Raw genomic sequence first — 13,109 nt, forward strand, 5'->3', positions numbered from 1 at the left:
TTTAGAATGCTATTCACCTTTTCATTTTAACCATCCTAGTTTAATCCTATAGGTAACACTCATTATCCCTAACTTTTTGGATGTTTGATCCAAGGTATCTGAACCAATCTTTTATTGGGATGATTTGCATACCATTAGTAATATTGGTATTAACACTAAAAATATTAATAAAAATAAATAATTGGTTAATGACATGTGGATCCAATAAAAAAATAATAATACATTTACAATTATCAATCATGTTTTTTTTTATTTTTATTTTTAATGTACATTATACCTATCAAACATGTTTCCTTTTCTTGTTTTTCTTTCTGAAAAGAAACTCAACATGACAGACTGCAACAAATTCACAAAATTGATTCTGCCCCTCATATTCATGATGATCTAATATGAATTCTCAGCATTAATACTCTTTTAATACATTTATTTTGTAATATTTAGTTCTTTTATTTCTTTCTTATCTTCTGTTTCTGTTAGAATTACTGCAAGTAATAAAGTCACTTGTCCCAAAATGTAAATTTACTTGCTTGATCGTCATCTAGTTCTGATGCCATCTTGACCAGTCAAAAGGCTTGGGCCTCATCTCATTTTCTCCGCCCTTCCCTCCCTTCTCAAGCATAATTTCTAGGTTTCTCTGATTTCTCTCTCACATGACCATCGTTCTCCTAATTGAACTCCCCCTGAAGGTATGATGAGCCCTGTCAAAATCTTGTATTTTATGTGTATATGCTATTTTTATCATTAGAGGGTAGCTTCCTTTGAATTGAATTGCTGCAAAGAACAATAATAAAAGCAGGGTTTGGGCAATTTGAAGATTTTTCCTTTTTTACATACTTTAAATTTTTTATCTTCATTAGGGTATACTTAATTTTGAGTCTTTGCTACTCTTATCTGCAATTTCTAATTAAATTGACTCCTGTTCACTCTGATCTGCAATTTCTTGTTAAATTGAGTCCCATTCGCTCTGATCTACAATTTCCTGTTAAATTGAGTCCCTTTTGCTCTGATCTGCAATTTCTTGTTAAATTGTGTCCTGTTCACTCTTATTTGCTATTTCTAGTTAAAGTTTGAGTCCTGTTCACTCTTATCTGAAATTGCTAGTTAAAATTTGAGTCCTGTTCACTCGTATCTGCAATTTCTAGTCTTTTTGGTTATTTTCCCTTGGCTTCGTTTCTTTTTTCTTCAAGATATGCCTAATCCTTTTATTTTTAGTTTTATTCTTCTTGTCCAGTATTATGGTACTGTAGGAGATCCATTATTTATGTTTGTTATGTAAATGATAAGGTTTTTTTATGGAAAAGTTGAAGAACTAGACTAGATTATGTGCTGAGTAATTCATGAACTAAATAGGGAAGTGTTGAAATTTTCCATAGATGTTCTTCATATTACAACAGGGACATTTCCTTATATGTTTAACAGTGCTCTTAATAATGTACACTCAAAACTTTAATTAAACAATTAACATGCTGTTAAGAAAAATAGGAAAAATGCTTCTCTTCAATCTTATTCATCTCTCACGAGAGGAATCCAATTTATACAGACTTCCTTACAAGATTAGGAAGTTGCTAAAAACTAGTTTAGGAAAGATTTCTAAACCTAGATTAGGTAACTATACAACTTTAGGATACAACAAATCAACCGGAGATATACTAATCTAGATCTGGAAGATACAATTCTAATTTTAGAAAATATATACTGTCAATTAATCAACCATCAATTAATCAATCAATCAATACTGATTGAGTCTTGTCCTAGATTGGGAACAAGACCAAAACCCTTAATTGCTGACACTCCCCTTCAAGATTGGTTATGGATATTATGCATCCCAATCTTGCTTGTCATCCTTCTAAACACGGTTGCAGGCAAGGCCCTTGGTTAGCACATCTACTAACTGATTATGTGATGAAATGTAGGGTGTGCATATCAAACCACTATCCAATTTTTCTTTTATGAAATGTTTGTCCACTTCAACATGCTTTGTTCGGTCGTGTTGAACTGGGCTATGAGCGATACTGATTGTCGACTTGTTATCACAATAGAGCTTTATAGGTGCAATCCATTCAATCTTGAGATCATTTAGTAAAATTTTTAGCCACAATAATTCACACATACCTAGAACCATGGATCAGAATTCTACTTCAACACTTGACCTAACAACCACATTTTGTTTCTTGCTTCTCTGTCTCCAAATTACCTCTCAACATGGTACAATAGCCAGAAGTTGATTTTCTATCTACAACATATCATGCATAGTCAACATCTGTGTAGGCCTCTAGTGTCATGGCTTCTCCTTTCTTGAATAGAATGCCTTTCCCAGGTGCTCCCTTCAAATAATGAAGTATCCTATACACAGCTTTAAGATGACTTTCTTTTGGATTGTGCATAAACTGACTTACCACCCCTACAAGCATAGGCTATATCAGGCCGAGTATGAGAGCTAGATATATCAACTTCCCAACTAACCTCTGATAAACTCCTTTGTTAACCATATTGTCTTCTAAAGCTTTTCCTAACTTATGATTAAGCTCAATAGGGGTTTCAACTGCCTTGCAGCCTAGCAATCCAGTTTCATTCAGGAGATCCATTATATATTTTTGTTGGGAAATGAATATGCCTTCCTTTGAATGAGCCACCTCTATTCCCAAAAAATATTTTAATCTCCCCAAATATTTAATCTTGAATTCCTTCGCTAGACACTCCTTTAATTTTGTCATACCTTTCTCATTATTTCCAGTAACAATAATATCATCCACATACACAATAAGCATTATTACTCTCCCTGTGGCCGAGTGGTGTATAAAAAGTGTATGGTCTCCTTGGCTTTGCCTATACCCCATGTTAAACATTACACCTGTAAATCTACCAAACCAAGCCCGTGGGGACTATTTCAGTCCATACAGGGCCTTTTTTAGTTTGCATACAACTGGTTCTTTTGTCCCATAACCTGGTGGTAATTCCATATATACCTCTTCTTCTAGATTCTCGTGAAAAAATGCATTTTTAATATCAAATTGATGCAGTGGCCAGTTTAGTTTAGCAGCCAAGGAAAGAAGAACCCTAACTGTATTCAGCTTTGCCACGGGTGCAAATGTGTCGAAATAATCCACCCCATACACTTGTGTGTACCCCTTGGCAACTAATCTTGCCTTGTACCGATCTATAGGCCCATCAAAGTTATATTTCATAGTATTGACCCATTTACAACCTATCAGATGTTTTCCTTTAGGTGATTTCACCAAATCCCATATCTGATTTTTTTTCTAGGGCTTTCATCTCAGCCTCCATGGCATCCTTCCAATTCTTTTTCTCTATAGCTTCAGAAAAATTTCTTGGAATAGGAATAGTGTGTAGGTTGGTAAGAAAGGCTTTGTGGGCAAATGATATCTTAGAAAAGGAAAGAAATAGATGCAAATGATGTTTAGTACAGGCTCTAGTTCCTTTTCTAAGTGCAATAGGCCAATTCAGATCATATGTATCTGTTTTGGGTGTGGATTCAATACATGTTATAGGGCTATTATTAAGAGTATCGGTTGAGGAGAAATCTGGAGATGGCTCTGAAATAGTGGCAGAATTGTCAATGTCACTTCTGCCTGCGGAGATTTTAGGACTGGCAGGACTTGTTGGCGATGTTGGGGCTTGCATAGGGTTAGATTCAGGTTTCTCTCTCCTTGAATATACCTATAGTGGGCAAGGAGTAGATGATGGCACCTCCTCTGATGACACTCCTACTGAATCCTTTAGATTAGAAGATGGGTTCAAGGAGAGTGACAGATCATGGTCAGACAATCAGGAAAGATGATGGAGTACTAGAGGTTTTGAAGTAAGATTCGTTCTCAGCAAATGTCACATTTGCAGATATAAAAAATTTCTTTGAAGGAGGGTGATAGCACCTATAACTTTTTTGTGTAGAGGAATATCCAGTGAACACACATTTTAAGGCACAAGGATCTAGCTTTCCTCTATTGACTGTAGGAACATGAACGTAGGTTGTGCACCTGAATATCTTGGCCTGCCAACTACTAGCCACATGAAAATCAGGAAAATGGTTAGTCAACAATTGAATTGGGCTATGAGATTCTAAGGTTTTTAATGGAAGTCTATTGATGAGGGAAGTGGTTGTTAGAGCTGCTTCCCCCCAATAATGTTTTGGTACATTATGGTGAAAGAGAAAGGCTCGAATAACAGCTAAAATGTGGCCATTTTTCCTCTTGGCCACTCCATTCTGTTGAGGAGTGTAGGGACAAGATGACTCATGAATGATCCCTTTTTGTTGAAAGAAAATAGATAGAGATAGGTTGAAAAAATATCTAACATTGTCAGATCTAAACCGTTTTATTCCTATTCCAAACTGAGTTTTGATCATAGTATAAAATGTAAGAAATACACGGCTTACCTTTGATTTTGTTTTCAACAAATACAACCAAACCACCCTAGTACAATCATCCACAAATATAACAAACCATTTTGCCCCAGAAATATTGGGAACATTTGATGGACCCCAAATGTCACTATGAATTAGAGAAAACGGAGAATCGATCATTTTATTGGATAGAGGAAAAGACACTCGTTTATGTTTTGCAAGTTCACACACAACACAACTAAAATGTTTAAAGTCAAGACCTTTGGCTAAATCAAGAAACATTAATTTGAGAGTGAGAAAAAAGGGATGACCAAGCCTATAGTGTTCTAACCACATCTTATCTGAAGGTATTTACGAATCATAACGCAGCGAAAAAATAAAAAACTTAACCGTAAATACCTTTAGGATCTCTCCAAGGGAATAGATTACGGAATGATGGCAAATGATTATCTCTTAATGTGAAGATCCAGTCCCGAAAAGCGATGATCCGAAGCCGTTCAATTGCTTGGCCTCTAACAGTATCAACAAGAGTTTGCAATCCAAGAACCTTGCAGGGGGCGACTTCCCTGAGGACGAAAGAGCGCTAGCTCAAAAAGGCGGCGTGGGAGCTTTCTCTCATGCACGTCAAACAGTATCAATCGCTAGGAGAGGCACACAATTCATTACAAAAGGAACCACATAAGGGCTATTTATAACCCTTAGGCACAAAACCCTAATTGAGGTTTTGGGGCGCATGGTATTTTAAGCTCATGTTTTAAACCCTTTAAAACATAGAATTGGGCTTTCCCTTTTATTCTTCTCCTTGGGCATTATGTTTTAAACACTTTAAAACAACCCATTGGGTCTTAGTTTTAAACACTTTAAAACAGCCCATTAAGCTCCTTAATCCACCCAATGTCCTTAGGTTAGTTTCATAAATAAGTCCATATATTAATTAAGTAACAATCCACCGAGACCCAAGCCCTTAATTTGGGTAGCCTAGTCCAACTAGGGTTTCAGGTGAATTATGATAAACTTAATTAATAGACTTATTTATTATAAGTTCTAAAATATTAACTATTAATATTTAAGAACTCTAGCTCCTCATTAGGATTCCCTAATCCTAATCGAGCCCGCCATTACCTTGTAATTGCAAACCCTTATTACGTGTGACCCATTAGGCTTCTACATATGTTGGCCATAACTTTATTGAATAAAGCCATAGACCATGAGAGGAGTCTAGCAGCCCATTATGACCCCCAATTGATAGAAGAATCAATTTATGATCGATGCCTTTTAGTGATGGTCTTTTCATGCAATTCAATCCCTTCATCGGTTTAAAGTGTCTTAATCAAGCGGGGACATGGATTGTGCATCAATGCCCATTTAGTGCCAGATTATTATATTTTTTTGGTTCCTGGAAAGTATAGCTTCATAAATCTCTATCCTATTATAGTCATAGACTTATAAGCTATATTTCCCCTAAGGGCTCATGAGACATATCTCCTCAAATTAGGGGTCGATGAATCCTGTCTTGGCTCACACCCAGCCTTCACATGCTTCATGCCATACTCAATCACTATTGTACTCACACCCCTTATTGAGATGCTTCCTGAACAGTGTCAAAAGTATATGAATCCACATGCAAGACACAGTGGTGACCTCAAGTCAAATGATCACTTGCACAACCACCATTAGAGGTTTCCTTAAGACACTCTTACAAGATTTATAAGGAATCATTTTGGTCAGCTCACTGTCCAGTAAACTTGTACTCACCAACAAGCACCTGTGTATTAGCTTAGGTATCCCATACCCACAGTTTGTAATATTAACTACTACCTTTTCTAAAGGTAACAGCATAGCACACACCGGTCTCTTTGTGTCATTGATGTCCCATCTCGATGACACTTTTGATTAGGGACAGGTTTAAGGTTGTACTTTTAGGTATATCAAGGACCTTACAATTGAAGTCACACCTCAATTCCTTTCTACACAGAGTAAATCTAGGGACTTTATCTTTAGGTATATTGTATTTAAGTAATTACTAAATAAACAAATAAATACAAAAGACAAAGCTTGTCAATAAATAACATGAACATGAAATAACTAGATATATTACTCAATAAATATACCATATCTTAATGTATCAAGTATAACTTAACTCTTAAGTTATAGGGCATACACTTAACATTATCTTCATTGGATTGAGCTAGGCATGACATAAGAGGAAGAGACTGCTTCTTATCCTGTCCACCTGGTTTCTCAAGGTAGTAAAGTCCTTCCCTAGCCCTAGCAAGCCTAATCATCCTCTTCTTGCCCTATTCTTGTATCTCACAGACATCATAATGGAAAAATACACTGCAATTAGTGTCTTCAATGAGTTTTTGGATAGATATGAGATTAGTGGTAAGAGAGTCGTCTACCATTATGATTTTTCTTGAGCTAGAACATGGGTTATAGGAGATGAACAAGTGTAGGTAGGATGTCATGTGGTTTGAAGCACTTGAATCTAGGATCCAGTAATTTTGGTGCAAAGTTTCTAAAGCATGTAGGGAAAAAGATAAGGAAGAAGTACCGGGCAAGAGAGTGGGTACCTTTTTCTGCTTTCTTGTCTAGGGACCCCAACAAATTCCTCAGCCTTTCAATTTCTATCTTGTTGAGTTCAAAAATCTCCCCTCCTTGTTCTGAATCCCTTGGTTCGGATTCCTGACTGTTGCTTGCCATATAGGCCTATCCCTACACTTGGCTTCTTAGCTAGGCTTTTTACAATAGGTACACCATAAAGAATCCCTATCTGTAGGTTTCTTCTCATCTCTAGGTCCTTTGCTCTGATGGTGAGCTTTCAAGGACACTAGAGCTAAGCTCTCATTCAAAATAAGTTCCAGTATTACACCCCTTCTCCCTTCTTCTGCTTGTATTAGAGAGATTACCTCATTCAAGGAAGGGATGTCTTCCTTGCCAAGAATTTGCACTATGACCGCATCAAATTCTATGTTGAGGTCGGCTAAAAAATCATACGTTCGCTCATTTTCAACAAATCTCTTATGTAGTGCAACATCCTCACTGCACTTCATCTTTAGACACTAGCAGTGGTCAAGCTCTTGCCATAGAGTTTGCAACAAATTCACATACTCGGTAATGGTCTTCATACCTTGCTTGGTTGCTGCCACCCTTGCCCGTATTTCATAGATTTGAGCTGCATCCTTGACCTTTGAATAGGTCAACTTTATGGCCTCTCATATATCCTTGGTTGTTGTCAAGAATATGACAGTTTCACTGATTTCTATAATCATGGAATTCTAGAGGCAAGACATCACCAAGGAGTCTTCTTCATCCCATGCTTCAAACGCTGAATCACTCTCCTTTGGGCCAGTTCCCAACAGGTGGTTGAGCTTCCCCTTTTCTTTAAGGAAGGTTCAGATCAATTGTGACCACTTCAGATAGTTCTCACCATTCAAGCGATAAGTTGTCTAAAGACTCTGCAATTCCCCCCCCCCCCCCCGGAGCCCCCATTTTGAGTTCCAACAACCGCAATCTTCGAGGTATAGCTAGATGATGAATCGGGTGAAGGGTCTTGAATGGTAGACATGCTCAATGAAGGTTGGGTGGAAGAAGGGAAAAATAAACTAATGGAGAGAAGAATAGGAAAAATGCTTCTCTTCAATCTTATTCATCTCTCACGAGAGGAATCCAATTTATACAGACTTCCTTACATAGAAAGTTGCTAAAAACTAGTTTAGGAAAGATTTCTAAACCTAGATTAGGAAACTATTCAACTTTAAGATACAACAAATCAACTGGAGATATACTAATCTAGATCTAGAAGATACAATTCTAATTTTAGATAATATATACAAATTACAATCAATCAATACCGATTGAGTCTTGTCCGAGATTGGGAGCAAGACCAGAACCCTTAATTGCTGACACATGCATTTATTTGTTTGACAGTTGGGATAAAAAATTGTAGTGCATCTTGTGTACTGCAATCACAAGTATGCATACATACAATGCATAGATATATAGGGGTGAATGCAGCTACACCATGGTAGTTTTGTTGAATGTTCTGGCAGGCTTAGGGTCCAGCATTTTCTTATTCATATTGGAGACTCTTTCATGCTACCTAGTAGCAAAGTACTCAATAGCCTCTCTCTCTACATATATATCTGTTTATACATCCATGTGCCTCAGATACACTCGCCTGTAGGGAGTTAGGATACAATCCCCTAGGATAAAAGACCATTTGAGGTAAGGTACAAATGATATATTCTTTATAATTTACCTTTTAGTGACTAAAATACCATCATATATATATAATGCATCACTATCACAATTTAGGATGTAATATTTGTATATTAAAATTTTAATCATTTATTATGACAATAATTTTGGTAGTTTATAGTTATGATATTGTTTTAACTATATGTCATAAAATATAGTATTATAGACCATTATTTAATCATGGGGTTGTTATAATTATATGCTAAAGTTATAGAACTTCTTAACATTATCTATATTACAAAGAAGATGTTATGAATTTTAACTTGGCATAACAATATATATATATATATATATATATTACAAAACAAACTTTCTAGCATTTTGTTATATTTGGTAATATATGGCAAGGTATGTAATAATAGAATATAATTGTTCCAAGCCTTAATCCCATTTTAACTTTCTAATCATCTCTATCAATGACCATATCTTTTTATATCTCATGTCATGTTTAAAGGTTTTCGCAAGTATTTTTAGTCTTTCATTGAAGTTTCTGTTACAAACTTTTTCCTTCTAATTAGTGCAACTTTGGTATTCTTCTTCTCACATGTCTATAAACTATTGTAATCACATCTGGCATATCTTATCTTTAATAAGCATCTCTCTAATTTTATTGAAGATAAGATGCATGAGACATGATTAAATTGGTTTGGTCACATGAAAAGAATACCAATAGAGGCTCTTGTGAGGAGAGTGAATGGAGTATAACAAGAATTTAACTGAAAAGGTAGAGAGGGAGACCAAGAAATGACTGACAAGTTAGAATTCATGTAGCCAAACTTATATGGTAGGATTAAGGCTTGATATGTTGTTTTAGTAAATTAAATCATCCTGTCCTGAAGGCATGATAAGTCCTAGACTATATTTATGCACAAATATATAAAAATTGAGATGTATCATATTCTTTTAATTTATGTGTATCTACTACTATGTCAGCAGATGGTTGCTTCCTCTGAATCAAATTACTACAGAACCATAAAGGAAGGGATTTTGATATTTAGTGATTTCATTGATCCCATTTGTATGCATAATTATTTCATATTGAACATCTAGGTCTTACTCATTTATTGCATTAAGTTTTGTAATATCTTCAGTTCCTTCATTTCTTTCACATTTTCTTCTCTATATTAGCATAGTTGGATGAAATAATTCACTTTGTCCACTATTTCTTCTTGTAATTTCCTTGTATTCATTTATGGAGTATATTGATTGAAGTAATTTTCTTGATTTGTTTTGTGGCTTTAGTTATGCTCTTAATGACAGTCAAAACTTGGTTAAACATTTGTTTTTTGCATTTATTTGTTTGATGTTGGGACAAAAATTGGACTTGCATTGCATATGTTGCAATCCCTAGTATGCATATATGCATAAAGTGCTTATGTATAAGGGTAAAAGTAATTACCTGAAATAAGTTTAACAGTGACCTTTGTAGAATGCAGTGTTTAGTGTATAGCTCTTACCAACCTTGTCTTATTGTGGCTGTGCTTGGATACACCATTTTGTTCCTCTTGCAAAGACCCACGACCATGCAAGTCTTGAACCTTTGTGCTCGCCTCTCTCTCTCTCACACACACACACACACAAAAGTTTCTAGGGTTCTCATATTGCTCCAATGCACTTTGTCAACAATTGGGTCTTAATTGTCTCTTGATTACATTATTAAAATCAAGCTCTCCCCAAGGTCATGATATAGGCCCTAGACTATATATCTACGCACACATAGGCATAGATATATCAAAATCTTTAATGAGTGCAACTGGAATATTTTCTGAGTGTCACTTAAATGCTTTAAATTTTGATCTTCATTATAACAGGGAATAACTTCTAATTTAATGATTGAGTTTTGTTCATGCTTACTTGCAATTCCTAATTGTTTTCAGCTATTTTCCACTGGTTTTCTTTTCTAGTCAATATATGCTTTGCTTTTACTTTTTAATTTCAACTTTTTGTCTGGGTATTGCGACTCCATATAAGTTTTTTTTTTGGAAACATACTAAATTAAATTATCTGCCACCTAAATAGAACATGAGAATGATAAATTTCTCCATTGATGTTTCACTTTGATGATAGTGTGCCAAGTGTCTTACAGCATGTCTCAGACTAGCATTCTTTTATTGCAAATATGGAAACAAGTCGGTCCCTGCCTGATTGCTTCCAATACCTGGTTATTTAGTCAGTTTATTAGAGAACCTTCCCTTTACTAGCTTCTATTGCGAACTTATAACCATATGGATGAAATGGTCTATCTCTTACCCCTTATAAACACCTCCGCCCCCAGACTAAGCGTTATTCTGACTGGGTGGGATTAAATGGGTGTAAATTTCTTTGAGGAAATGACAGTATCTACAACAAAATATTGAACTGCTATTTTGCAGACTGCTTAGGGAATATTGAAATAACGAATATCTGATATGTGCTTCAGTGCCTAATCCTCTGATTGTGGAGTTCAAAATCATGATTAAATTATGGTTTTGCTTAGAGTTTGAATTAATGCAATCATGTGTTATATTGGTTTGCTTTTGTTTACCTGCAACAACAATTGTCCTATTTTGCTGTTTTGCAGACAGCAAGTTTTCCAAAAATTCCTGGAGATGGACCAAGTTAACCAAGGCAGCAACAATGAAGCTCCACCAAACCTACCTGTGAAACGAAAACGTGGTCGCCCTCGTAAGGATCATAGCCTAAGTCATGGGAAGAGTGTTAAGGTGCCCCCTGGATTTGGGGGGGTTAATGGAAACCAATTTCATGATGTAGATGCCACTGAAAATGCCAATGATAGTATTGTGGGCCAGGCAGTTACAGGTGTTGTTGAGGCAGCATTTGATGCTGGCTATTTGCTTACCGTTAAAATTGGCAACTCCAATGTCAGTCTTAGGGGCGTTGTTTTCAAGCCAGGACATTTTGTTCCTATCTCTGCAGAAAATGATGTGGCACCACATGTTCAAATGATTAGCAGAAACGAAGTTTCCTTTCCTGTGCAAAATCAATCCCGTGTACGTGGTCGTCGCCCTCGATCCAGAGAGAGGAATGAGCAGCGTGGCAATCTTAGTGGATCCGGAACTGGTCATTTACTGAATGAATCAGACCCCACTAGTCAACTGCATAATCTTGCTCCAGCTACTGATCAGGTGTCTGCAGAAGGCAAAGATACATTACCAGCAGCAGCCTATACTGTCCCTTCTGTAGGCTCCAGAGGCACTGTGGTGCCTGTTGTACTACCAATTGCCAACCAAGTCAACAAAGTGCCTGCAGATTTATCCCTAGCTGCTGATACAGTAGCCTCTAAAAAGAAACAGGTGAAGACAGTTTCAAACCAAGTGCCCCTCTTTCAACCTCAGACCAGCCACCTGGTAACACCAGAAGATTTGCAGAATGATAATGGCCCTTTTCAACAAGGCCCAGAAGAAGTCTTGCATGGGGAAGTAGTAGTATCAATGAAGCCGACTGGGGTTTCTACACCCAATGAAGTTGATGGGGTCCATTTCTCTTCACAGTCCCCTCAAGCACAAATTGAGAACAGTGAGGCAGCTGATAAAAGGGAAAAAGGTTCTGGCCTTTCCTTACAAAGAGAGAGTGTAGATAAGAATGAGGCTCTCTTTGTAGAGCCTCTCCAAAGTGTCCCTACTGATACTCCCAATCCATCAGGCCGTATTGACAAGCCTCCTGAGCACAACAATATTGGCAGAATGTGTGAGCTGTTGCAGGTAAAATGAAAGTTTAGAACTCATGTAACCTCATTGAATAGCTATTTTGCCTACCTCAAAATTCATCAATATAGTTGCTTTCTCCAGGCTTTGCAGGACAATATGATAGAACCAGATACCTAAAGCTGAAAATCAATGGCAGAGAAACTGATAGCTTGATGAGGAAATTTTTTGGCAGAATAGTAAAAGCCTGAGTCCATGTCCAGTGATTCCCTGCTTTCTTAATGGCATCTCTAATCTCTATACCACCATAGGAACTATGCCAGAGCAAATCTGTGAAGATTCAGAAACTGAAATCTAGAAAAAGAAAGGATATATGGTTTTAGTTTTAAACAATAGTCATCGTTCTATTTCATTATCTCAGAGAAGGAAATTTAACTTTGTTGCTCCATTTGGTAGTTGTAATGTAGTCACCTAAAAACCCAGTATGTTTGGCATTGAGACAAGTGGTTAATTATCTGAACATTTCCTGCTGTGGCTTGAGTTTTCAGACTATTCTAGTTATGTTTCAGCTTTGTATGTTATTGTTGGATGGCATTAGTCTTTGTGATATTGTATGATCATTCTCTTTGAACTAGGAATTGCCTCTTCCATGAGAATCCGATTCAAGTTGGCAAAAGCTCCTTTTTGCAGCAGATGACAAAACAGATGGTTTTTTCTATCTGATGGAGAGTTGCAGCATGGGATAGAGACTGCTATGAAGGTAATTCTGTTTTAATTCCTTATATTCAGCATAAACTCCTATTAGCAGCATGTCGAAATATGCCTGAACTGGGTTGCTTATCTGA

General features: G+C 36.5%; 1 protein-coding gene across 1 annotated transcript in view; it reads left to right on the forward strand.

The window, feature by feature from the left end:
* LOC127811685 (protein METABOLIC NETWORK MODULATOR 1) overlaps window positions 1-12,840 on the forward strand; it is a 28,079-nt gene extending 15,239 nt beyond the window's left edge. Inside the window, exons 3-4 of the mRNA XM_052351781.1 lie at window positions 11,181-12,321; window positions 12,409-12,840. Coding sequence (XP_052207741.1) covers window positions 11,209-12,321; window positions 12,409-12,444 — 1,149 coding nt within the window. The 5' untranslated portion in view covers window positions 11,181-11,208 and the 3' untranslated portion in view covers window positions 12,445-12,840. The remainder of the gene's footprint in view (window positions 1-11,180; window positions 12,322-12,408) is intronic.
* Window positions 12,841-13,109: the final 269 nt, after the last annotated feature.

The sequence above is a fragment of the Diospyros lotus genome, chromosome 10 (genome assembly GCF_014633365.1).
Source record: "Diospyros lotus cultivar Yz01 chromosome 10, ASM1463336v1, whole genome shotgun sequence".
Classification (NCBI taxonomy): domain Eukaryota; kingdom Viridiplantae; phylum Streptophyta; class Magnoliopsida; order Ericales; family Ebenaceae; genus Diospyros; species Diospyros lotus.